Genomic DNA, 24428 nt, shown 5'->3' on the forward strand with positions numbered 1-24428 from the left:
GAAAATCATTTGATGTAAAATAAAGCAAGGCATGTCTGTAAAATTTAAAGATCGTTGCAGTCAGTTTATCGGAATGTATCGTGTCGGCACAAATAATTATTATTATACGCCAACTAGATAGTAAAGCGGAAAACGAAAAATGGTGCAATAACGACTCTTCGCCGTCGTCTTGTTATGAATACGCCGGGTGAGATTACCGTATTTGATGTTTACCGATTTTGCGGGTATTTACGATTAACGCAAGTATAATTAAATGAGAGAGATTTCCACGAGAGAAAACGCTCGTCTTTAATTAATAAATTAGAAACAGAAATACAAAATTGACTCATGGCGCCGAAGAGGACGAAACCGAATCCTGTTATCGGATCCTTGTGGATTCGAATCCTTCGGATTCGGTATTCTATATTGCCCATCCCTATTGGACAGCTTGGGAAATCCTGACTGAAACCACAGAAAATACAAGCAGCAAAACACTATAGTTTTTGATAATTCACAGGTTCCTATTATATGTAAAATAGGTTGGTTTATTAAATTAATTCAAAGCATGGAAATAATTGTTTACGAAATCCAATTAATCATGCATGTGGCCTATCTAAATTGGGTACATGATGCATATCCTGCGACTAGTTCATTCAAACTCTGGACACTGACTTGACCATGTAGCTGGCTGCTGTTTTAGTTTGGTAGTTTACCTCCCGAGAAAGATTTACCACCAGCTAAAAACCCAAAGCACAAATACCAACCATCATGGTTTCTAATAAATCAAAGGTCCATTGCCTACTCGAAATACCGGACATACTCGAAATACCGGGCACATAATGCCCCGATAACTCGTATAGAATAATACGTCCAGCCGTCGACACCCAAGTGTCTGGCTGCCTGTTTATTTACCTCCTGTAAAAGCCAGCAGTAATAGACAAAGAATTCAGAGAATGGTGGCAGTTTTATTCAAAGAATTTACACTCAGCAATTCAGGTGTTCAAGACATTGTAATTAAAACATTTTACAAATACAAGCTTGCAGCAAACACAATGTCTCTCTTGATCTTAGTGATTCCTTCAGCAAATTTATTCTCAAGCTGTGTGTTTCCGATTGCCTTTGCTGCATGACACATTTCTCTCAGGAGTTCCTCAAGTCGTCTCATGCACCGAATAATGCTACCTGTAGATAATAATAAACCAGTCAAATGCTAAAAAGTACATTCAGAATAAAGTATGTGACAATTAGTATAGTAATCCATATCTCTCCCGGGAATGAAGAAAATGGCTTGATCTGTGAGAACCCATCGAATTACCAGTTCAGGTATGACCTTGGATGATGGTTTTTAAGCAACATGGGTTCTATTCCCTTTGCAACAAGGATCATAGTCTCCTAATACTAAATATAGAGTACAAAAGTATGCAGGTGCAGTGTACAGGCGCAAATGTGATGTCGCCATCTACAAATGTCCTCTGTCAAACACAACCTAATCTCAAATATTTCAGATTTAAAATGCATGTCTTTTAAACAATAAATTACTCGGCACTTGATTTCTCTACTTGTGCGCCACCACTATCATGCACCTATAAGTTGGAAATTTATTACCATTGTACCCACCCTCGAATGTGTCAGTCATCTGACAAATTTGTCCAAAATTGGCTCCATTGCACCATGAATGCACGACATCCATCAATGTCCATTTGAATGATTCGACATACTCTTCTTCTTCAATTGTCATTTTGGCTTCTATTGAAACCTATTGAGTAAATGTCGGGAGGAGAGTTTAGTGTGTATGTATCTTATATATAAAGATAGCTATCTCGATTCTAGTATAATTTGCGGCAGGAAATTTTGTCGCATAGGAAAATTGTCGCAAGAGCATTTTGCTGTAAAACAAGTATTTGGGTCAAGCTTTACCGAAACATAATTATGTCTTTTGATTCCCAAAAATTAATTTGCTAGCATCGCTCAGCTTTTACCCAAGTTTATTTACTACAAATTATTAATTCGTTCAATAATGTCTCTAAACAAAAGGGCACCGAAGCCTCACTAGATATTTATTTAGATATTTGAACCTTGGGTGTCGCTGCTTGATAATCAGCTTTGGTTCCCCGCGGTTCCCTTCCCCAATGAAATGTGTATTCAATATTATTTATTCGTCTTAATTTTGCATGTTAACTTTTTTTACTGGATGGAAAAAATAAACTTGACTATGACTACTATCGACTCAAATGAATGCTGTAAGGTAGGGGGGTGTAACCTTTATCACAGGAGGGCCAGATACAAGTAACTGGGTGAACACCATTCAAAATTGGGACTTCCCCAGTCTGCATTTATCTCACATGCGGCAGATTGTACATCCCTGCTATAAGTGACAGATTTATTGACCAAGTATTTTGTATGAAGGGATAAATAAGTAGAATACATCAATCACAGAACAAAATTACATAAAGCATGACTTGACTGCCAGTGTCTCACCTTAGCAATCCTCCTGGCTGCTTCATGCATCTTTCTCAATGGTCCTGATAGTTCTTCAGAAAGCTTAGGAATATCTTTCGCCTAAATAAATTGCAGATAATGTCATTTTAACCTTTCACATTCATTTAAATGAATGGCGTTTCAGAAGTATGTGTACCAATACAGAGATAACTAATTTTGTTCGCCTACTATACCTCACGGTAAGTTGTGTAAAGGGATTGAAACATATGGGCAGGTGGTATATTCACTTGGCTGACACAGACAGTCCTCGAACTCGTAATAGAACTAAAATAAGGAAATCGGAATAAAACTATGGCCTAACCCTAACCTGGTAAATATACTAGAGTATCAAATAAATGGTTTTGCAAAATTTTACAAAGGTCAGGGAAAGTCAAACAATTCCAAATACATTCTGAAACAATATTTTCAAATATGGAATATTGAATGTATTCTACCTAATCATTTTTAACAGAGAAATTTGAATGAATCATTGTAAATGGGACACTGCAGAGGAGTTGAGATTGACAGTCTAGTTACGTAGCTTCCTACAGATACAAGTAAAATTGGGCCGTTGTAGATTAAAAAGTTGGGGGCACCCCACAAGGAAACGTACACAATTTTTTGATGGGATGTGGAGCTACGGTAATCAAAAATAAAAAGATTTGTTAGATTTGATCTTGCTCGCCTTATTTTGGATATTTACGTTCCATCCACATATTTTGAATAAAACATACTTTCACTTCACTATCTGTTATTTGTAACTCATTGTTAGCTAGTTATTTTTGAGGTGGGGAGCATGACTTGACAAATTCTAAAAGAGGGGAGAGAGCAGCTTAAAAAGTTTGAGAACCATTCTAAGATGAGTCTTCTTTACTTCTGAGCAAGTGTGCATAGAGTTGCGCAAAATTTATTTTTCTCATTCAGCTCATTTTCAATATCAAAAAATTTCTCCACCTTTTCCTCAAATATGAAGCAGCTCAGTAAAGCACAACATTGTTGAACAGACAGGTTGTTGAAAACTCCGTTGAATATTAATTCTGTCAATAATAATTCATCTCCAGAACTAATTTCGCAAGCAACACGACCTAAAAATAAAAGATTAAAATAGTATTTTCATATGTATTCCAGGGAAAAGAAAGTCAATAAAACGGCTTAATCATATAGTGAACCATGGCCAGTTTTCATGTTATAGTATTGCATAAAATTGTCTTGGTTTCAGGAGAAACAAAAGTTAATATGACAGCATAATCATAGGGTGCACCAGTCCCAGATCAGGTGTGGGAATTGCATGCAAGATAATTATTCAAAATGGTTGCAACTTGAAATGGTGAGTGAAGCCACCCTGCTACTCTGGCCAGACCAGCAATCCTGAAGAGTGAACATGTTCCTGACACGTCACCTGAAGGCGAGGTGTCAAGATATGGCAAAAAAGGGGAAAAATCAGTAAGCATATCTTTATTTTTTACTATATAGCATCTAAGAGCCCTTAAAATTGCATTGTTTAAGAAAAAATAAGTATGAAATGAACCTTTTGTTTCAATAACATCAGCCATTGTAGCATATCCTAATCTTCTTAAAACTCTTTTTCTGCATTTTAGTTCATCCATCTGTAATATTGTTCTGGCTCTCTTCAACTCTCGTTTCGCATCTTTGATATCATTTGCAATCTGCCAAAACAATTTCATTGAGTGAGATCGAGTGTTGTTATGTTATGTTCAAGATGGAGGAAAGCTGCAAGACAACTCAGTTATATGATAGGTGATGATCTCTCATTTGGTTGCCAGTCAGACTGAGAATAACAAGTCATTTCTATAAAACTGGTGAAATATGCAACTATTTCAAAGCTCGAATTTTAGTCATTCTCTTGAACTGAAACCTTATCCAGTATTTCTTGACATAATGCTAATGCCAAGGTAGTTAAGTTTTGCTGGTTCATATTATGATTGCAAATTTTTCAGTCATTGTTTTTTAGTACATTTAGAGACCAGGGGTGGGCAAGGTTTGTGGACCTGGGGCCAAAATATTTCCCGCCTAGACTGGCGGGCAATGTGAGTGTGACATAAAAAGTTACGTTTTATGAACAATATTTACAGCGTTACAAAAACATATGCGAAAAACAATAAGCCTCGAGCCAAAACTAAATTTAATCGCAATCTCAACAAATTCATTGGGATATTTTTTAGGTGAAACATCAAAATTTGGTTTAGTTTAGTTGTGGCAGCATCAGGCGGGCCAGATTGAAGTACCCAACGGGTCGAGTTTGTTCATGTCAGATTTAGAGTCAGACTGTGACAATCACCAGTGGCAGTAGAGAGCTGAATGACAACAATTTGTGAATAAAACACAATATGGATATTTCCATCACCAATAGCAGTAGAGATTCAATTAGAAATACAAATCTGATATCTTTTTGAAGTCTTTTAGTATCATAGGTCTCACCACTGATAGCAATAGAGAGCTACTAACACAATAACAAAAAGTATACTGCTGCTGAGTGTGGACACAATTTCACTCTTTATAACTACATAACTATGTTAAATGCAATATGGGTTAGGGAGAGAATATTTTGGAATTGTATATGTATTTTACTGACCATGAGGGGAACTTTAAATCTTTTTTTCCCTCTAAAACCATTGTGTGCCTTACAATTCGGTTCGTCTGATGTATGGATCAGGTGGTGCTTTATGCCTCACTACCTACACTCAAAACCAGTACCGGTACTATTGCTTTATAATTAAGCCACCATTTTACGTTTTCTTCGAATAAAATACAATAGTCACGAAAAATATTGAGCATTCTGTTTGTTTAATGAGCTTTGTACAGCAACCCGATACTTCCTAAAAACCTTGGGTTCAGGATTGCCAAGCCAAATTATTACACTTGAGCTGAGCTGGTGGGTAAGAGATTTGAATTCTAATAAGTCTAACGCTTTACCCACTACGCAACCATACTCAATGAATAATAATGATTCTAAAAACAAAAAAGGATCATCAAAATACTGTTAAAAATATTATTAAAATCAATCAAATTTAATTTATCATTGATTATTTGACAACAAACCTTTGATTTTTCTTCACATTGTTTGTAAATCTTTTTCAAATGTTTATCTTCATGTAGAGGGTGTTGGTACATTCTGTGTTCAAATGCTTCAATCTTGCGAACAATTGATCTCAATCGATCATCTCGAATCCCCAAATCTTCGACTGGATCAAGAAGTGGAATTCCATCAGGAAACCGCTTTTGAACTTCCTGAGTTTAAAAGACAATTTAGAAAATGATTATTTAGCTTTTCTCTATCATTTTTTTCTCATATATATATATATATATCCACGGGGAGAGGAAAGCCGATAAGACGACTTAATGGTGAACCTCTAATCATAGACTGGATAATGAAGTGGAATCCTGTCAGAAAAATGCTTTTGCACTTCCTAGATTAAAACATAGTTTGAACTTGATTATTAAGCCTTCTTTATTTCTTTTCAATAAAAATTCAAAAAAATTGAATAGGAAAATATAGGGATTTTATATTTATCCCAGAGGTAGCCAAATCATATGGCAAACTACTGCCTCTTGCCTAGTTACCAGTCCATAATAGAAATGAAATCTCTATTTATTTTAGAGTCATGAACTGGGTGGTGGAAGAAGGTGTAACTAACCAGCTGTATTGGGAACCAGTCTAAGACAGCATTATTGATATTTGCAAACGATGCATATATTGGGGTTATAAAAATACATAAAATATTGCCATTTCATGCAGAACAACATACTGACATTTTCAAATATATCTATAATTTGTTTAAAAAAGAACAGTGACATAACTTGCTTACAGTGACATACTCTAGAACATAGGTTCTCAAAGTGCTCCGTACGGAGCCCCGGGGCTCCGCGAGAGAAAACCAGGGGCTCCGCGAGCTATTCTATTACTTTTCAAAATACTGACTTGGCTAATTCAAAACTTTTCCTAGAAGCAATAACAGCTTTGATAAAATTTGACAACAATATAGCCTCGAAATATGGCAAAGTGACGGAATTAAAATGACATTATTTATAAGCAGGAGCGCAGCCAGGATTCTTAAGAGGGAGGAGGTTCACAATTGGAATCGGAAATTTCAGCGCAACATTCTTTGCGATTAAAAAAAAAACGAATAAGGAGATTTCTGTTGCGTAAAATGTTCAATTCATTACCGTTGCGAGCATTTAAAGTGTCTTGTCACAATAATTTAATTGTGCTCATCGTTACTCACGTTCGAGACTACCATTAGGATTACTGAAATGAAAAAATACTATTGTAAAATAACATAAACTGCGTGATAAACTGCCAACTATAAATAAATTGGAGTCGTATTTTTGCGAACTTGGGATTTGTTAAATTCGATTTGTTCTTTCGCACTCGAGATTATTTTTAAGCAAGATATCGCCGTTTGAAAAATCACAAGGTCTTGGCAAAATTTATTTTGGTGCATGCGGCTCCGTAGGTAGTTTCAGAATGGAAAAATGGTACATCGTGCGCATAATTAATTGACTGTGTTTCAATTTCGCAGTTACTACGATGAATAACCGAAGAAAACCTAACATAACACCAAATTTTGTGATTTACAATGTTTATAAAAGCGTTTTTATTTTGATGTGAGTCTGCTGAAACAAAACTTATAGTGTTATCTTCCATTTTAAGTTTTAGTTCTAATATTTTAGAACGCCGCTTTTCAATCAAGAAATTTGAATTGCGGATTTACCTCTTTATTAACTATTATTTTGTTGTATTTCGTCGCCGATGATTATATTATGGTAACATGTTTTTCACATTGAACTCATAATTCCCCACGAGAACGAAAAAGCATTTATCGTCGTCATTGTGGAACAAAACATGTATATGCCGAGGGAAATTTTTGATTTAGGGAGAATAAACACCGGCGTAAAGATGTTTGAGGTTTAAAAACACGCCATGCTGACGAAAACAATCGGCGATTGTAACAAAATGCAATCGCGCACGTTATTAGCGGCCTTTTAAGTTTTCCAAAAATGTCAAGAGGAGAAAAGAATCGACCCCTAATTTACAGCCCTAATATATACAATTTATCTTTGAAATTTAGATTTATTTATGACTTGTATTAACCCTATTGAAAGGGTTTAGTATTTCAATTGAGTAAAGTACGTTTAACTTACTCAGGAAGATTAATCGGAAAGTAACAATTTTTACGTTTATTTTGGGGCTCCGTGAATAATAGTCAACCTTTCCAAGGGCTCCGCAACACCAAAAGTTTGAGAACCCCTGCTCTAGAACAGTGGTTCCCAACCTTTTATGGCTTGAGGATTTTAGCACTCATGTTATTTTGATTGATAGATTCCAAATCCCAATATGTTCATACAATTTGAGCACAATAAAGTGAAAACATCCTGTGAAATAACCTTATCAGGCAGTATAACTGTGAAAAACGGGGAGTATTTCTGTAACATCAGTTTTGTACGTAGCATTGGGGTCCATCTAACTGCTCTGTGGCTCCTTGGAGGGCCCCTGGTTGGCATGCGTTGCTCTAGAACAGAGGTTCCCAAACCAGGGGTCGTGACCCCAAATTGGGTCGGAGTGATAAGTAGGTAGGGTCGCAAACAGGTCATGGGGTCGCTGAGGTTTGGTAGAGGATGGATAAAAAAAAATAAAAGATTTGACAAACTATGTTAAATTTAGCAGTTTGTACCATGGCTTACTGTAAAACAGGCCCATAGGCAACGCTCTATGCTTATGCTATTGAAAATGTAGGTGTTTATTGTGACATCACTGTTCGGTTTTAGCTTATTTTACTTAATACCACCACATGACCAAACTCAAAAGTCCAGTGAAAGAAGCTCTAAAGTTTCATGAAAAATATATATATTGACCTGGGGTCGCACTGGACACTTGAAAGTTGTCCTCGGGGTCGTCCTGAAAAAAGCTTGGGACCCCTGCTCTAGAATTAGGCAACAACTGATGTTCTTTAAATATAACTGAAGCTACCCAGCTACAAATAAGTGGGCTTTAGCTTTGGGTATAGTTTTACACGAAATATACAGAGAATAAACAAAATAAAATCAGTTAATGGCAAGAAAATATTCAATTCCAAAAGGCAAATACAGAGATATGATTGCCATGTGAAGATTATGATTCTAACGGGTACCAAACGGTTTACAAAATGAGTAGAGCCAACACGTCATACCATCATTGTATGTATTTTCTGTGACACATTATAGATATCCTACACGTCAGAAAGTGGGCGTCAAGGTAATTAGGCATGATCACAGGTTGAAGCCTAATATGTATGAGGGTTCACTGTTTATCGAATACAGGGTGTCCAAAAAGTACATTCACAATCTCAATTTTGTTACAAAGTCAGTTCTCAACATATCTTAACCAGGTCATTTAATCGGTAATTGTTTAATTAAGTATTTTTACTTCATTTAATAATCTGTGAGGGCAAAAGAATAGATTATATCGATAAATTCCATTTGCAATTTTAAAATATTTTAAGACTTTATGGACACCACGTATATCAAAAACCATCTTACATGAACTCTATTCAGTATTAAGATTTTCAATCCAATCAAACTTGAAATTAAATGAAAAAAATAAATAAATAATTGGTAGTGGTAATGGCATTGGTTGTTTCAAATATATGAAAATTTCAAATATAGTATAGTATAGTAATAAGTCTAATTACTTTTTGCATTCTAAAATGTGACGAATTTAATATACTGAGTCTGTGTTAATTTTGAAGCGAATATTTTTGATTGAAAACAAACTTGCATATTTCAAAGCCTTTTGCAGATGAATCACTTAGAGGAGTTAAATTCAAAATTGATCACAAATTTCTAAACAAATGTAACCATTAGGGTTACTTGAGATTGAAGATTGACTAACTATTCTTACTAAAGAAATTTACTCTGGTTGATCCATATGCATACAATGCAAGAATACCATAGCAAGAATGAAATTGCCTCTTCATTAGAATAGGAAAAAATGATAATTATAATAAAGCATATAGGCAAGTTATTTCAAAATATAACCTGTAGAGATCTCAGTAGTGATTGCCTGTTATCTGGGGGTCGTAGATCCTTTGGTAGATACAGTCTTATGCTGCTGATAGACTTGATAAGATGCAGCATGAACGGTATAACAGCCATCTCACTCTTCTCCGAGCCTTGATATCCAGCTGGACGTGGCGATCTAAAGAAATGATTAATAAAATTGTATTCTTGAGGTTTTAAACAAAAATTGCACTGAACAGAAGTCACTCATTGGGCATGATTGTCTACAGCAGTAGTTACCAAACTTTTTAGTATCGATACCTCTAAATCAAATAACCAAAAGCTAAATCATTTCTTTAATCAAAAAACAATTTCCAAAGCGCAATTTATCAAATTTAACAGCAATAAGAGCATAATAATCCATAAGCAGAATCTGTCTGGCAAGGCATTGTGCTGCAAGTGACTAAATGCGAACAGACCAGTGAAAAGGACGGTTATTAAAATAAATGTCAAGACAGTGAACATCTGAATTTCCCCCTAAAAGTTGTCAAATTCCCCCTCTGGGGCTAATTATCCCCAGTTTGAGGAACCAGTGGCCTAGAGGTTAAAGTGTTAGACTTGATGGCGTTGACATCTCATGCCCTTAGTTCAAATCACACGCCAGAGTGTAATAAATTGGGTAGGCGATAACGGAACGATTCTGGCCGTTCCAAAACTAATTTCTCCTTACATAGTGTTAGATATCATTGGCTGCTTGTAAAAGGCCTCGTTAGGAACAAAGGACATGAATATGAGCCGTATAATGAACACAAATTTTACAGAGAGAAAACTGTTTGAAGAATAATATTCTTACTTTGAATCTTTATTCTTGATGCTTTCTGAAGCAACATTGACAAGGATATCAACAACAAATTTCTGTTCCTGTTCCTCCCCATCTAATATTTTAGATTTTGGTGCTTTTTGAAAATTTACAATCACTCCCCAACCGAACTCATCTGATCCATTGTTCACCTGAAAGATAAAATACAGATGAAAATGTTGAGTTATTGCCGTGAGTTGGACTTAAGTGATCATTCATCAGAGGCTCGATTCATCTAAATGAAATAACACAGACTTGTTGTAAACTAACTACCAATGAGCTTAGTGGTTGACTCAAGGCTTGAATGACATGTGACTTGGCTTTAGGACAGCGGTTCCCAATCGGTGGCTCATTGACTTGAACATTATGTGCATGTGTGAACACTATGAATCACGAACACCAGGACCAAAACCACAGTTATATTATATTGTAGTTACAGTATATCCTATCTACTCCAAGTTGGTAAAAAGATAACTCGAGTTAGATTTAAGCCACCAATTATCTAGGTTCAAAGTGATTCCAGTCATCTACGGTATTTGAAATTAGTTGTTATCAAGTGACTGCCAGTGAGCTCAGTGATTGACCAGAGGCTCGAATGACATGTGAGTGGACACAGGTTCAAGGCTCCGGTTACCAACCATGGGCTCGTAGCCTCCTAAGGGGGAGGGATCCCTGCTGGGGGCCACAGTGTGCTTAGAGGGGGCCACCATGCTAGACGCAAAATTGATTTCAATGCGATTTTGTTTACAAACTTTTTTATTTATGAAAAATTTCCACAATTCCACAATTAAATCCAATCACAGGGTGTTTTTGCTGTCTTGTATGCCTGAATTGTTTAATCATAATTGTTAACAGAGGGCCATAAGTACTAAAAGTCACTAAACAAAGAGCACAAGCCCTAAAAGGTTGGCAACCATGGTTTAAGGATTCCCTAGCGAACATTGATCAGCGGCTGAGTAAATTATTTTAATAAGCACATATATGAGACACGGAATATTTACTCACAACCGATAACCATGACCAAATAAACATCCAAAAACTACACTGTGCATCAAGAACACTAGGGCCAATATGGTACAGTATATTTTATGCAATTGAGTGAATGTGACAATACCACAGTTACATCATTAGGCAGTCATAGTATACCCTATAAAATATCTACTCAAAGTTGGTGGGAAGATAAAGATTTTATAATGATTAGAAATAAGCACCGGTAATTAATTTCATGCCAAAATAACCTTATTATTAAGTTTGGAATTCAAATTTAAAATACATTTATTAAGCCCAAACTTTTGTGAAACTCAAATCAAAGTTATAAAAAAATGTCAAAAGTTGAGCAAGGTCGCTCACAGAAACCCAGCCATCCTATGCTGACAAAGCAAAAATAAAATTGCTATGTCATATTTAATAACTTAAAGCAAAGTTGCCAGGCAACAGCATTCACAGACAGGGTACTTTCTAAGGATTAGTAACCAAATAGTATTCTTAACAAAATGACATAATATAATAATATAAACACTCTTTCAATTGATCAGGTGACAATGTTCAACCAATCATAGAAGAATATGGATGAAGACTATTATTCTATAACAAAAGGCATTATTTACGAAAATAAACAAAAAGTAGCGTGAAAATGAGGCCATCTTACCAAATTTATTTTGATAAAGTGAAAAGTATTCATTCTCTAGAACAGTAGTTCTTAATCAGTGGAGCGTGACCCCTGTAGACAATTTTTTGAGGGGGCGTGATGCTAATTTAAATATTTGTTAGATTTGATCTTGCATGCCTTATTTTGGATATTTACATTTCTTTTTTGCTTAGAGATTGTGATTCACCCACATATTTTCAACGTGTTTTTTGAATAAATATACTTTTTCCTTACTATCTGTTATTTGTAGCTTATTGTTAGCTTGTTATTTTTGAGGTGGGGCGTGAGACTTGGCAAATGCTAAAAATAGGGCGTGGCTTAAAAAGTTTGAGAACCACTGCTTTGGAAACTTCAAATTCAAAGTATAATTCTTAGCACAGAAGGCTATGTTGCAGAAATATAAAAGAACAGGAGTGCAACTGAGGTGAACTATCTTATTGAAGGGAAGATACCATAACTATAATTTTTCGCAAACATTAGACTAGAAATTCCCTATGCGTGTTAATCATGTTCATTTAAAGAATTTGAGACGTCAGTACACAATACATGTAATTGTATTGAGATTGGATCATTTATTCCACGTCATCACACAATAGGGAACACTGTAAACAAAACAGCGTGAGAACAATAACATAAAGAGTACAGGTGCGTCAAACAAGTTACGTTCCTTTCATTGATGTTTGAGGCAATGCAGATGGAAATAGTTTGGAAAAATACAGGTTTTATTCTGCATTTAATTAAGTCTGATATAATACAGAGATTTTTAGGAGCATTATTCAGTCATAGTTTGTTTTATGATGTCTTCTAGAGCGGTGGTTTTCAATCTTTTTGTGGAGTGGATTCCAGAGGCGTGAGGAACCCCTAATAAATAGTTTTATTGTCTGAAATGTGTAAACTATAAAAGTATATAAAAGCAAACATGAACTGGAAAACAAAATAATCTTTAAAGCGTAGAGAGTTTGAACATGGTGGTAAACCTAAGGCATTTGTTCTATTAAAACATTATATAAACATTAATATACCCTCTTTAATTTGAATGGACTCAAAACCCTGGACTGTACTGGTAACTTTAGAACCCCAGTTGAAAAGACTGTTTAAGAGTTCAATTTCCAGCATGAAGAATAGCATGTAGGTAGGTAGTTACATAAATTTTACTGAATTCACAGGAGTATGTGTCATAGTCAGGGTTCTCAACAAATCAAAAGGGACTGAAACCTATGGGCAGGGGGTATATTCACTTGGCTAACACGGACAGTCCCCGAACCCGTAATAGAACTAATATAAGGAAAATCGGAAAAAAAATATGAGCTAACCCTAACCTGGTTCCCCCCAATGGGAGTACCATTCTTCCTTCTAATTACAGTCCATCAAAATGCCTGATGACAAATGCCAATGATTGAAATAGTTTGGAAAAATACAGGTTTCATTCTGCATTCAATTATGTCTGATATAATATAGTGATATAATATATATAGTAAAAAGGCCATTCAGTCACAACCTGTTTTATGATTTCTTTTAGAGCGTGATTTTCAATCTTTTTGTAAAGTGGTTTCCAGAGGCTCGAGAAACTCCTAAGCCAGGGGTCACCACCCGAGGGCTACTTTTTGGGTACAGATCACAACAAGAGCTATCATTTTAATGCACAGTTCTAAAAAAGTCAATTTGCTTGATTAAGCTTCAATTATATTGATAATTAATGGTATTTAGTCAAATAGAGACACTGATAAACGTTAGGACGATTATCACAACATAGCAAATAAATTTCTATCAACGGCACTTGCATTGAAAAACTGAGTGTTTTCAAATTGTTTCTGAAGTGATCACTACTATAATATCATAGGAAACCACAATGTAGCTGGGATATTTACGAACACCCTGCACATGCCTAAGATAAATTGAACGTAACAGTTGTACTATCAAATGTTACAGAATGTTGTACTGCGGCGCGTAACTTTACGGCAGCAAAATTTTACCTGCCAATGGTTTTCAATTGGCTGCCGCGGTAACAGCAGCTCTCCATTGGTATGTGGCAGCTAAAAAGTCAGTTGCTGTGGGTTTGGCTTGGCCATAGCGGGCCATGGTTTGGGAATACCGCCATGGTTTTGCGGCAGCTTTGGACGCTACAGAATACTTAAAACTGAACTTGATAAAACGCGGGTTCGTGGAAGTGATATCTGTGGGATGTCATAATTGGAAGACTATTAATTGACCAGTCACATTATTGAGGTCAAATCAGGTTGATTGTTACAATAATTACCGTGATATAGTGCCATTCCCAGTTCCCATATAAGTGTGATATATTCAAGAATAGCGGGACAGAAATTAATTGATGTAGCTTACTCATCAGAGTAGTTATTAAGCTTATTTCGGAACAGACCTGCGGACACCTCATGTGGTCTTCACGGGCGACTTGGTGCCCGCGGGCAACGGGTTGTTGACCCCTGCCCTGAACAATAGTTTTATTGTCTGAATTGTGAAAACCTAAAAATATATACATAAAAGCAAACCTGATACTGGCAAAACAATAAGAGTAAAGAGTTCAAACATGGTTGTAAACCTAAGGTATTTAATTCTATTGATAATATATCCTCTTGTATTTGAATGGAATCGAAACTCCTGGATTGTACTGGCAGAACCCTAGAACAGACTGTTTTAAGAGTTTAATTTTTAGCACAAAGAATAGCATGTAGTTACATAGTTTTGCTCAATTCATGGGTTTGCGTGTTAAAGCAGAGGTTTTCAACTGGTGGAGTGACTCACTTGGGGGCGTGAACAATTTTTAAGGGGGCGTGAAGCTACGGTAATTCAAAATAAAAATATTTGTTAGATTCAATATGCCTTGTTTGTTTTTAAAACTTTTTCTATCTTTTTATTAATTAGGTTACATCCACATATTTTCAACATGTTCTTTGAATAAAACATAATTTTGCCTTATCAACCGTGTCGTGTAGGTTATTGTTAGCTATTTATTTTTGAGGTATAGCGCGAGTCTTGACAAAATTTTAAAAAGGGGAGACTGCCTAAAAAGTTTTAGAACCACTGTATTAAAATCAGGGTTCTCAACAAATACAGTCATTTTGAATATACGCATCAGTACCAGTATCAGCCCCTCGCGGGCGCTCTCCTCTCCTGGCCCTGGAATATCTTTTCACTTTTAATTTTGACCTCCGGTCGATCAACTTTGACAATTAGTGCTCTAATATCTTAATTTAAAAGCCTTTCGAAGTATATATATGACTGCTTATCAAAAGCATTGGTTCTCAAACTTTCATGATTCATGATCCCTTACAATGATGCCTTGAACAAAGTTATTTTATGTGTCATGTATAAAAATAAACAAGCCAACGATAGAAAGCAAAAAAGTAAAAGCATTACAGTTGAAAAATTAAACAAATCAAAACGTTTTCTAAAATTTGCATCCTCTTACGAACATCCACACAATCTTCTTCCTTCTGACTAGGTACTCCAGAATTACCATATGTGCACCAGGTTTGGATTAGGCCATAATTTCACTCAGATTTCCCTTATTTTAGTTCTATTACAAGTTCCAAGACTGTATGTGTTAGTCAAGTAAATATCCCCCTGCCCATAGGTTTCAGTCTTTTAACACCACTCGATGTGAAATAGGCGAACAAAATTAGTTACCATTAATATGCCATATGTCAATTTTTACAGAATAGGAATTACTAATTAGAAACTAATATAGAAATTACGAGAATTACAATATGGCACATGAAGGAGTAGTTAACGATGAAATCCAATGTACAAATATGTTCAATGTCTTGCCTGGTGGAACAATGAATGTGACTTTAAAGCAGGGAGATAATGTTGTTAATCTTTTCAAAAAGATGGGATTGCAGGACATTAATAATGGTAAGGAAATTTCTTGCTAGATGTTTTTTTTTACTTTTATTTGTGATTTTGCTCCGAACACGGCCTTCAAGCAGCAACGGCTATTGATGTTTTATGTAAAGAACTGCTATCATTGCTGTCTACCCAGTTTATTACATCCTGGGTGAGGTGGTAGACACAGGAATTGAACCTGTGATGTCGAGGTTTTACTGTAACCAAAAATTTGTGAAAATAAACAATTTGTAGACAGCCGACTAGATTGAGTGTTTACTATATCATCATAAGCTAAAGCAGTAAACAAAACCATGTTATGTCCAATACCTTGAAAAGAGTAAAACTGAATAAACTAGCAAAAGAAATCTTTGTGTTTTTGAATCTAGTAGCATATTTCTAAGCTGAATGTCTAAAGTGCAGAGCAAAATGCAAATCAATTACCGCTAATAAAAATAAAAACAATACAAGAGTGTGAAATGATATATTTCACATTGAATAAAAGTGTGGATGGGGGTGAGAAATGTGAGTGAATTTCACAAAACTTACTCTATTTAGGTTGTGTTGGAAATGTCCATACATTAAGCGAATCTGAACAATAACTCTTTTAAAAATAATGCTCTGAACCAGCAGTTCTCATACTTTTTCAGCTACGTCCCCTTTTTAGAATTTGTAAAGTCTCGTGCCCCTTTTCAATAATAACTAGCTAACAATAATCTACAAAGAACAGACAGAAAGGCAAAAGTATGCTTAATTAAAAAAAATGTGAATGGAATGAAATATCAAAACTGAAGAAGCGTAAATATCCAAAATAGGTGGCAAGATAAAATCTAACAAATTTTTTTTATTTATCTTCACGCCCCCTCAAAAAATTGTCTTCGACCTGCCCCCAAGCACCCCCCCCCTCGTACGCTCCGCCCCACCATTTGAGAACCACTGCTCTAAACCTTTACATAATTATCCATTCCTCACAGAACAAAATTCTGATGAAAGTCCTGTCAACAGTGATAGAGAAAGTGAAACACCAGATGATTTAAAGAAAACTGAATTGGATATCGATGAAGACAGATACAGTGACGATAGCGATAAAATGCAAGAGAAGCTGAAACAAGGTATGATGAAGGTTAAATAATAACAAATTAGCAACAATTTTTTAAATGATGCGTTTCCATTTAAACAAGCTCCTTGTACGAACGAACAGTTCACCAATTTACTACAACTAGTGTGCATTGGTGGGATTTGCACCCAAGATAATTAATGACAAATTTATATTTAACGCTTCAAGCACTAGGCCTCAGGGCCCGCTAAACTGCAAATAATTCTGCTTTAATACTAATTTAGATTACCACTCGACCATATTCTAATTCAAAATTAAAAAGAACCAATTTTTATAATATCTTGTAGCCATTGACACCATTCACACTTTCTTAAACCTAATTTGATGATAAACTTAAAAAAACAGGCAAATTAGTCGTGCAAAAGTATCCTAAAATTATTTTATGAACTGCTAATAAGTGAAGCACTGGTTAATTAACTATTTCAATACTAGACATAAAATGGTAATAAAATGAGCGGTCGTGGTTCCGCATATGACTAAGCCTTCCTATCGGCTTTTCACTCCACCTGGAATAAATATGAAAATCTTATCTATCTATCTATCTACCTTATTAATAATTTGGGGATCAATTTCATATTTTCTTATACTCTTGCTTACAGATAGAATAAAGTTTTTTTGTTCCGTGCTCTGCCATCATATCTATATGAACATTTTTCTTTTTGAACACATACAATTATATGTTTCCCAGGTCTAAAAGAAATCGCAGAAATACAGCTCACAGAAACAAGTCAACTGGAAACATTGATACTGATTCTCAAACAATATGTCAAGATGGGAGAAGAAGCAGAATACATCGAAACAAGAGAAAAAATTAATACTATAACCAGTACCACTACAGATATAAACAAAATCCTGACATTAGCAGCTAAATACATGAAAAATGGTCAAGAATTTGAGATGATTGTTACATGCACCCAGGTTAGTGGGATAGGATTTATTGGTTAGGATAGGATTTACATATTTATCCCGAGGGAGAGGAAAGCCGATAAGACGGGTTATCCATATGGCGAACCACGGCCTCTCGTCCGGTTACCATTCCAAGTCGGGTATGGGATTAGCTATATTGTTTGTTTCGGAAGCATGGACTTGGTGGTGGAGGAAGCCGTAACCGACCAGCGTTTACGTGAACCACCCAACGACGGCGAGGAGTCCAGCAATCCTCTCGCACATAACCATCCCTGCATGGGATTCGAACCTGCGAACCCACGCAGAGTAATTAGAGGTGCGGTGGCGAGCGTATTCCTAACACTTAGCCCGTTGAGCCACACCGCCGCGCCAATGCTTATAAAATTAGCTACCTCCATATTGGTACACACACTTCTGGAGCGCCAACAAATCAAAGTCAATTTGCTTCAAATTAATGCAGTCTAACTATCAGAAGTGATACCTAATGAAGTCCTAGCTTGTGGCTCCCAAAAACCACTCCCCTGGGGCCCTGTTTGAGAATCCCTGAACTAGAGATTATTACCAAAAATGAGTAAACACTTCCAATTCTTTACCGATAAAAACTATTTTTTATTTTATTCATATAGGCAGTTTGTTGGTACAAGCACCGAGCAATGCTCGGAAAAGATCCACAAACTTGTATCAGGCAGATGGTATCGGAGTGCATGTCTCTTTCATCTATCGCTGCTCAGCAAATGTTCAAAAACAAGAATGAAGAAAACGACCTTTACAGCATATATATTATCTCTATGATGTACGAGATGCTGCTAGATGTAAAGGATATTACCGAGGTCAATCAAGCATGTAAAGTTGGCATGACAACGTCTGCGTCATATCACGTGGCTTGCGTGCATTTTTTCTTAGATCAATGGGGGGAAATGTATGAAATTTGCCAGGCTGCTATTTCAGAAATTAAGGACATATGTGGCAATAATGCCAAGGAATGCCTTGCCTTCGGTGATGTTCTATTTATGGCCGGAATAGCTAAATATAGACTCGGACAAAATCGAGAAGCAGAAAAACTATGGCGGGAAGCGGTAGATACTTTTGATGCTGAAGGCAGCATAAATAGCAACCCAGAAAAAGAAAGAAATATTAGACTTGTGAACCATTGGCTTTCACTTGTATCTTTGTAGAAATGAGAAGAACAAACACTAAGTGAATATTTTCCTGTATTTCTACGCTATTTTTTATTTTATTTTCACAAAACTAGCACTACTAACTAACTTTTAACCAAGCAACTAACTAAACATACTAATATCCAACTACTGACTTATAGAGGGAAAATTTTCCCACATTATCGGATGTATGGTAACAGTTATTAATACAGGATAACCCAACCCAAAGCTCCTCAGAAAAAAACTGAATAAAATACAGAACCTATCAATTCCTTGGTCACGTCGACAAAAATGAAGAAAATTTTGTTACAACTTGAAATTCTTCCTGTGTATGACTGTACCCAGAAGTGTCAGTAATTTGGAACGCTTTATTATGTTCTCTCTATAATATATTCCAAACGACCTGGGTTCTATTTTTATGGGTCACCGAGATAAGATTTCAAGTTTTGGGGCGTGATGAGGGTTGGGGCCATCGGCATGTTTCTTCAACAATGCTGGTATGGCAATTTGAAATTCTGGGGCGCGATGGAGGTGTTGGTCTCGGGCTGAACAATAGACTCATCAGCGATGACAAACCTCTGATGACAAAATAGTCGACAGATAGCCATAAGCTACTGTTCTTTCTTAAATTCCATGCGACAATTGGGAGCATTAATAATTATAAATAAGGCAAGAAACAGTGTAGTCTATGAACTGCACTGTGAACTTCTTAACAGGGATTAGTAGTCATGGTTTGCAGACGAATTTACAAAAACTCACTTATCTCGAAATGTGAACCAAACTTGATAATCAAGCAAGATTGGGTGTCAAACAGTTACCATATATACATGATAGATGATCTCTAAATAAGACTTTAAATACCTTTAGCTTATATTAAAATTATGTTATTTTTTGTTAAAATATTGTTTTACCCATTTGAACTGTGAACTAAAAAGTTACAAATCTATTTTATGCATTTCATTTAATTAATCATACAATCTATTTGAACATCAAATACAATCTAAAACAAAACACTTTCAATCAAATTTTGAAACTAAAGCCATTAATACAGGATTATGATTCAAAAAGGATAAATTTCTAATTTTATCAAAAACTATTTACTTTGAAGTATTTGAATTTATTTATCCTCCTAAAACAGCTTTTGTAATATTACGTTGAAAGTATAGGATGTAGAAAACATGCATATAACCAAAGCTATTATCAATGGATATGATTTTATAAATAAAAATGTTTAGATAGATTTTATCGTTAACAGTGTCTGTGCCTTTTTGGTAAATTTCAGTCAATGATTATTTCCTTTTCGAGGCAGTGTTGGAAGATAAATTAATCTATAAAATCAAAATTCTATGCTAAAGAGACAAAGTCATTTAAAAATTACGATAGTTATATTGTAAAATGCGACTGATTTTCTTATTTTTTTTATATCAATGTTATATTTTATATTCTTTCATGCAAATATAGGAAGACAAAATCTGCCTTTTTATTTGTACTGATGTATTATTTTTTATTTCAATGAAGGTTCCTAAAAATAGGGAGAAGTAGACTACTTATATATTAAAACCAAAAGTTGATTGAAGCAAAGTGCTCGTGGTAAATGGAATTTGATAACATATTGCAAGTTAAGATAGATGTAAAACCTTAGGCAAATGTTCAAAGTAAACAAAGAAAGGTATATTTACAGCCTAGTTGGGTTGTGCCGGTATCGCAGGTTACAGATCTTGACTTCAACTCCTACGCACAGCACTTCAACCGGCACAATAAATTGTGTAGGCCAGGGGTTCTCAACACCCGTCATGTGTGTATCAGGTTAGGGTTTGGCCATAATTTGTTCCAATTTTACTTGTTTTAGTTCTATTACGAGTTCGGGGACTGTCTGTTTTAGCCAAGTGAATATACCCCATGCCCATAGGTTTCAGTCCTTCTAGAATATTCTAGAATACTTAAATCGAATCCAGAATACCGAATCCTATTCTATTTTCATGGTTATTAAAATGTGGGAATTCTCCCACCATATTGATGGGTTACAATCACAAATTTAAAAGAGCAAATTTGATTAGATTTCGGGATATAATGACAATGGAATATAAGAATTTTAACGCTTCAAAATTAATGTGATCTCTAATTGCTAATATGTTAAATTGAATAGCGCATTATACACTATAATACTAAATTGTGAAATACAAATAATAGGTATGAAAATACATTAAATAACTATTAATGTGAGAGCGCCACAAAAGCCAAACCGAGGCCGCTGCAATTTTTGCTGCCGCAACTGCTGCCACACTTAGTAGGACGCGTTAATTATTATTGTAAAATAAATTTAACGACTATCAATTATAATCAACCATGTCAGCGTGTTTATTTTCTGCGAGTCCGACTCGTTAAATAACATCTATAGGCATATTCATTTCTATTCCAAAATCTTAATTTTTAGTTTTTATCGTTATATATAAACCCCGTCTCGGCGATACGCATAATTGCATAATGTTCATCAATAGTTATGGCCGAGTAGGAGAACTGTCTTTACCATGTGTGGAAATTCTTTTAATTTATCGTCAACTAAAGTACCGCCTGACACTCGACCAAACGTTTGTCAAGCTTGGACAATATGTACGAATCCATCAGCAACTTTAATTTCGAAAATATGTAATTGTAAGTGCAAAAGAATTGTAACAAACTCCTTGTTTTACGATATAATCTTGTATTTTCGGAAACGGAGTATCATGGAAAATAAAATTTGATGTAAATTAATCGCAAATAATGTTTTGACATCGAAGGTCTGGTACACATCATTTTCAGTGAGAAATCGAAAAGTCATTTAATTTAAAATAAAGAGTTTTTCAAGTATTCCAAAAATTTGAGATTGTTGTAATCGGAAAAACGTCAGTATGTCGGCAGTCGGCACCAATAATAATTATTACTATAAGCTAAGGGAACTAGATTGTAAAATTGTAAACGCAAAAAGAATGCAATAACGACGTCTTCGTGTTTGGCGTATACAAGCTGGGTTTACGGTGTTTGATGTAAGCCGCTTTTGCAGGTTCTTGGCGAGAAAACACAAGCATAATTAAACGAGAGAGATTTCGTCGCGAGAGAAAACGCTCGTCAGAGATTATTAATTAAAAAATCTCAAATACAAAAATTGACGCACGGCGGTGAAGAGGCGAAAACCGGATCCTTTTGGATTCGAATTTCTCCGGATTGGGTATTCTATTTTGCCCATCCCTACTCCATATTGGTACACACACTTCTGAAGCACACATGCTGTTATGGATCCCAAGAAAAGATTGGCTATTATTTACGAAGCCCACAATAAATTTATAAAACAGAAACAAAAAAAATATCTTGTTGTTTACAGATTGAGGTTCCTGAGTAAACTAAAATTAACTTATTCAAGGACTAGGGGTGTATTTGCTGCTTTGTATTTAAAAAATATTCAGTATTTTTATGAGTTGACAATAGCTCTCGCGAAGCCCTAGGACCCTGTTATGGAGCACTTTGAGAACCTGTGGTGTAGGTAGGCAATACCGAAACGGAGTGATTCCATTTCATCCACGACTCTCAGCTCAGTGGCAGGTTAAAACGGGCCTTTTATGTAGAGAATAGCCTGAATGAGCGTCATATAAAAATGGGTATCACCGAAACAATTAATCAAGTTTTAATATATTACTGCAGGGTGGTCCAAGGTTGCGAGAATGGAGAATTTTAGAAGGTCTTGCAGGTTGCAGACAGGAAAACCCAAAAGTAATCGAATTACTGCTTTAGTGTTCGCTAAAATTGTTCTGTTGGGCCACATGCGACCCACACAACCAGGTTTGAACCACCCTGTATTACAGTATCAATTTGAACAAATTCCAAGTTCTGCTTATAGTCTAATTTTTTTACACAAAATGTCACATATTTATTTACACTCTTACCTTTACCAATCTCCCAGGTTGTAGGAAAGGCAGACAATACTTTGGCATGTGAATAAATTCTTCCATTTGACCAGCTAGTTTTCCCAACTGTTGTCGAATCTTGTAATAATTCATCGCCACGTCTTCATCTGATATCTTGATTTCATCATATTCCTTTTCCAGGTTCTTGACCTCTGTGAGATTTGAGGATGAAGATTGTAAAAATTACTGTCTGAACAAAACTCTAAACTGAGTAAAGATAATACGAGATAGCGATCGGAGACCGCCGACTTATCGATCTAGCGGCGTGTATCCCGACTCAATAGCGACACCATGTGTCCCATCACTAATTAATTGATAACTCGATAATTATACGACATAATTCATTCAAAATCAAAAGGCAATCAAAATTTTGGTCCTAGATATGATGAATACACATGCAAAATTTGGAGCAGATTCAACCTCGCTTTCGTGAGATATCGCGTAACATAGGTAAGTGTCTAACAGACAGACAAACAAGCAAATACCTTACCGATCAAGATCGATAAGTAACAACTAAGCTATCATAACCGGGTCCCACATTTCAAATGACTTGGTACAAAGGATGTAAAATAAGCCACTTCTTGCCATTGTCATGATTGGTTACATAAGCAGTTGGTTAAGACTTCCTCCACTTCCTAAGTCAATGCATGTGGTAGTGTTAACTGGTTAACTATTCCCATACCCGACTTGAATCCTAATTAGAGACTGTGGTTTGCCATATGATTATCTTTATCAAACTTGTCTTCCCCCAGAGATAAATATCCTTGTTTGTTTTCTTCCAAGTCTATTACTTTTAACCACTTGTTTTTTATTTTATTTAAAGAAATGAAAAAAATGAAAAAAAAAATGAATTACTCATGAGAAGAATAAATTTATTCAATTTATTGAAATTATTCACTTACTGTCCATTATTTCAGGGACTGCCTTGTAATGTTGAAATTGATAAAATGATTTTTCCAGCATGTATTCAGGGTTGATTTCTTCAACACGAAGAAGGTTCAGTACCATGTTGTATGTGAGACGGAATGCCGAATTCAATGGATCAGGAGAACCCTGAAACCAAACGGTTAAGTATTAGTGAAATTCAAAGACATAAACTTATTAACAAAAGAGCTAACAAGTAGGGGGAGTAAGGTTTGATTGAGTCTTTTATAGAGTGGAATATTTTCAAAGTCCACCGAACATACATCCAACATTACATCCTGAGGAGATCCTCAACTGGTCCACGCTGGATTGAAATCAATATTATTAAGAACAGAAACAAAGTGAGGTAATGTGAAAAATTCTCCAACCTTGTAAAACACTCAAAAAATGCAGTATTTTGAAAACAACTCATTTATCATAATATAGTACAAATCTCAGTTGCGGTAGCTATTTTGTTAGTTTTCAATCAGTTTTACTTGTCAAGAATGAAAGGTAGCCATTATACATATTCATTAACCGAACCCGAAAAACTCAAAGTAGCTTTCAAATTCTAAAGTTCGGGAATCTACCCCTTTTATTTAAA

The 24428-nt window shown here is 35.5% G+C and overlaps 2 protein-coding genes across 2 annotated transcripts in view; one reads left to right on the plus strand and one right to left on the minus strand.

Annotated features, from left to right (window-relative positions):
- Positions 1-924: 924 nt before the first annotated feature.
- LOC120347099 (exosome RNA helicase MTR4-like) overlaps positions 925-24428 on the minus strand; it is a 101398-nt gene continuing 77894 nt past the window's right edge. Inside the window, exons 14-23 of the mRNA XM_039416940.2 lie at positions 23824-23974; positions 22901-23073; positions 10307-10464; positions 9493-9652; positions 5518-5706; positions 3986-4124; positions 3412-3542; positions 2458-2538; positions 1597-1735; positions 925-1161 (exon numbers count right to left, since the gene is read on the minus strand). Coding sequence (XP_039272874.2) covers positions 1004-1161; positions 1597-1735; positions 2458-2538; positions 3412-3542; positions 3986-4124; positions 5518-5706; positions 9493-9652; positions 10307-10464; positions 22901-23073; positions 23824-23974 — 1479 coding nt within the window. The 3' untranslated portion in view covers positions 925-1003. The remainder of the gene's footprint in view (positions 1162-1596; positions 1736-2457; positions 2539-3411; positions 3543-3985; positions 4125-5517; positions 5707-9492; positions 9653-10306; positions 10465-22900; positions 23074-23823; positions 23975-24428) is intronic.
- Positions 15640-20446, plus strand: LOC120347102 (uncharacterized). Its single transcript, XM_039416943.2, has 4 exons — positions 15640-15833; positions 16778-16915; positions 17609-17838; positions 18453-20446. Exons 1-4 carry the CDS (start codon positions 15686-15688, stop codon positions 18999-19001), a joined length of 1065 nt encoding a protein of 354 aa, XP_039272877.2. The 5' UTR covers positions 15640-15685; the 3' UTR covers positions 19002-20446.

Source organism: Styela clava, chromosome 11, assembly GCF_964204865.1.
Source record: "Styela clava chromosome 11, kaStyClav1.hap1.2, whole genome shotgun sequence".
Classification (NCBI taxonomy): domain Eukaryota; kingdom Metazoa; phylum Chordata; class Ascidiacea; order Stolidobranchia; family Styelidae; genus Styela; species Styela clava.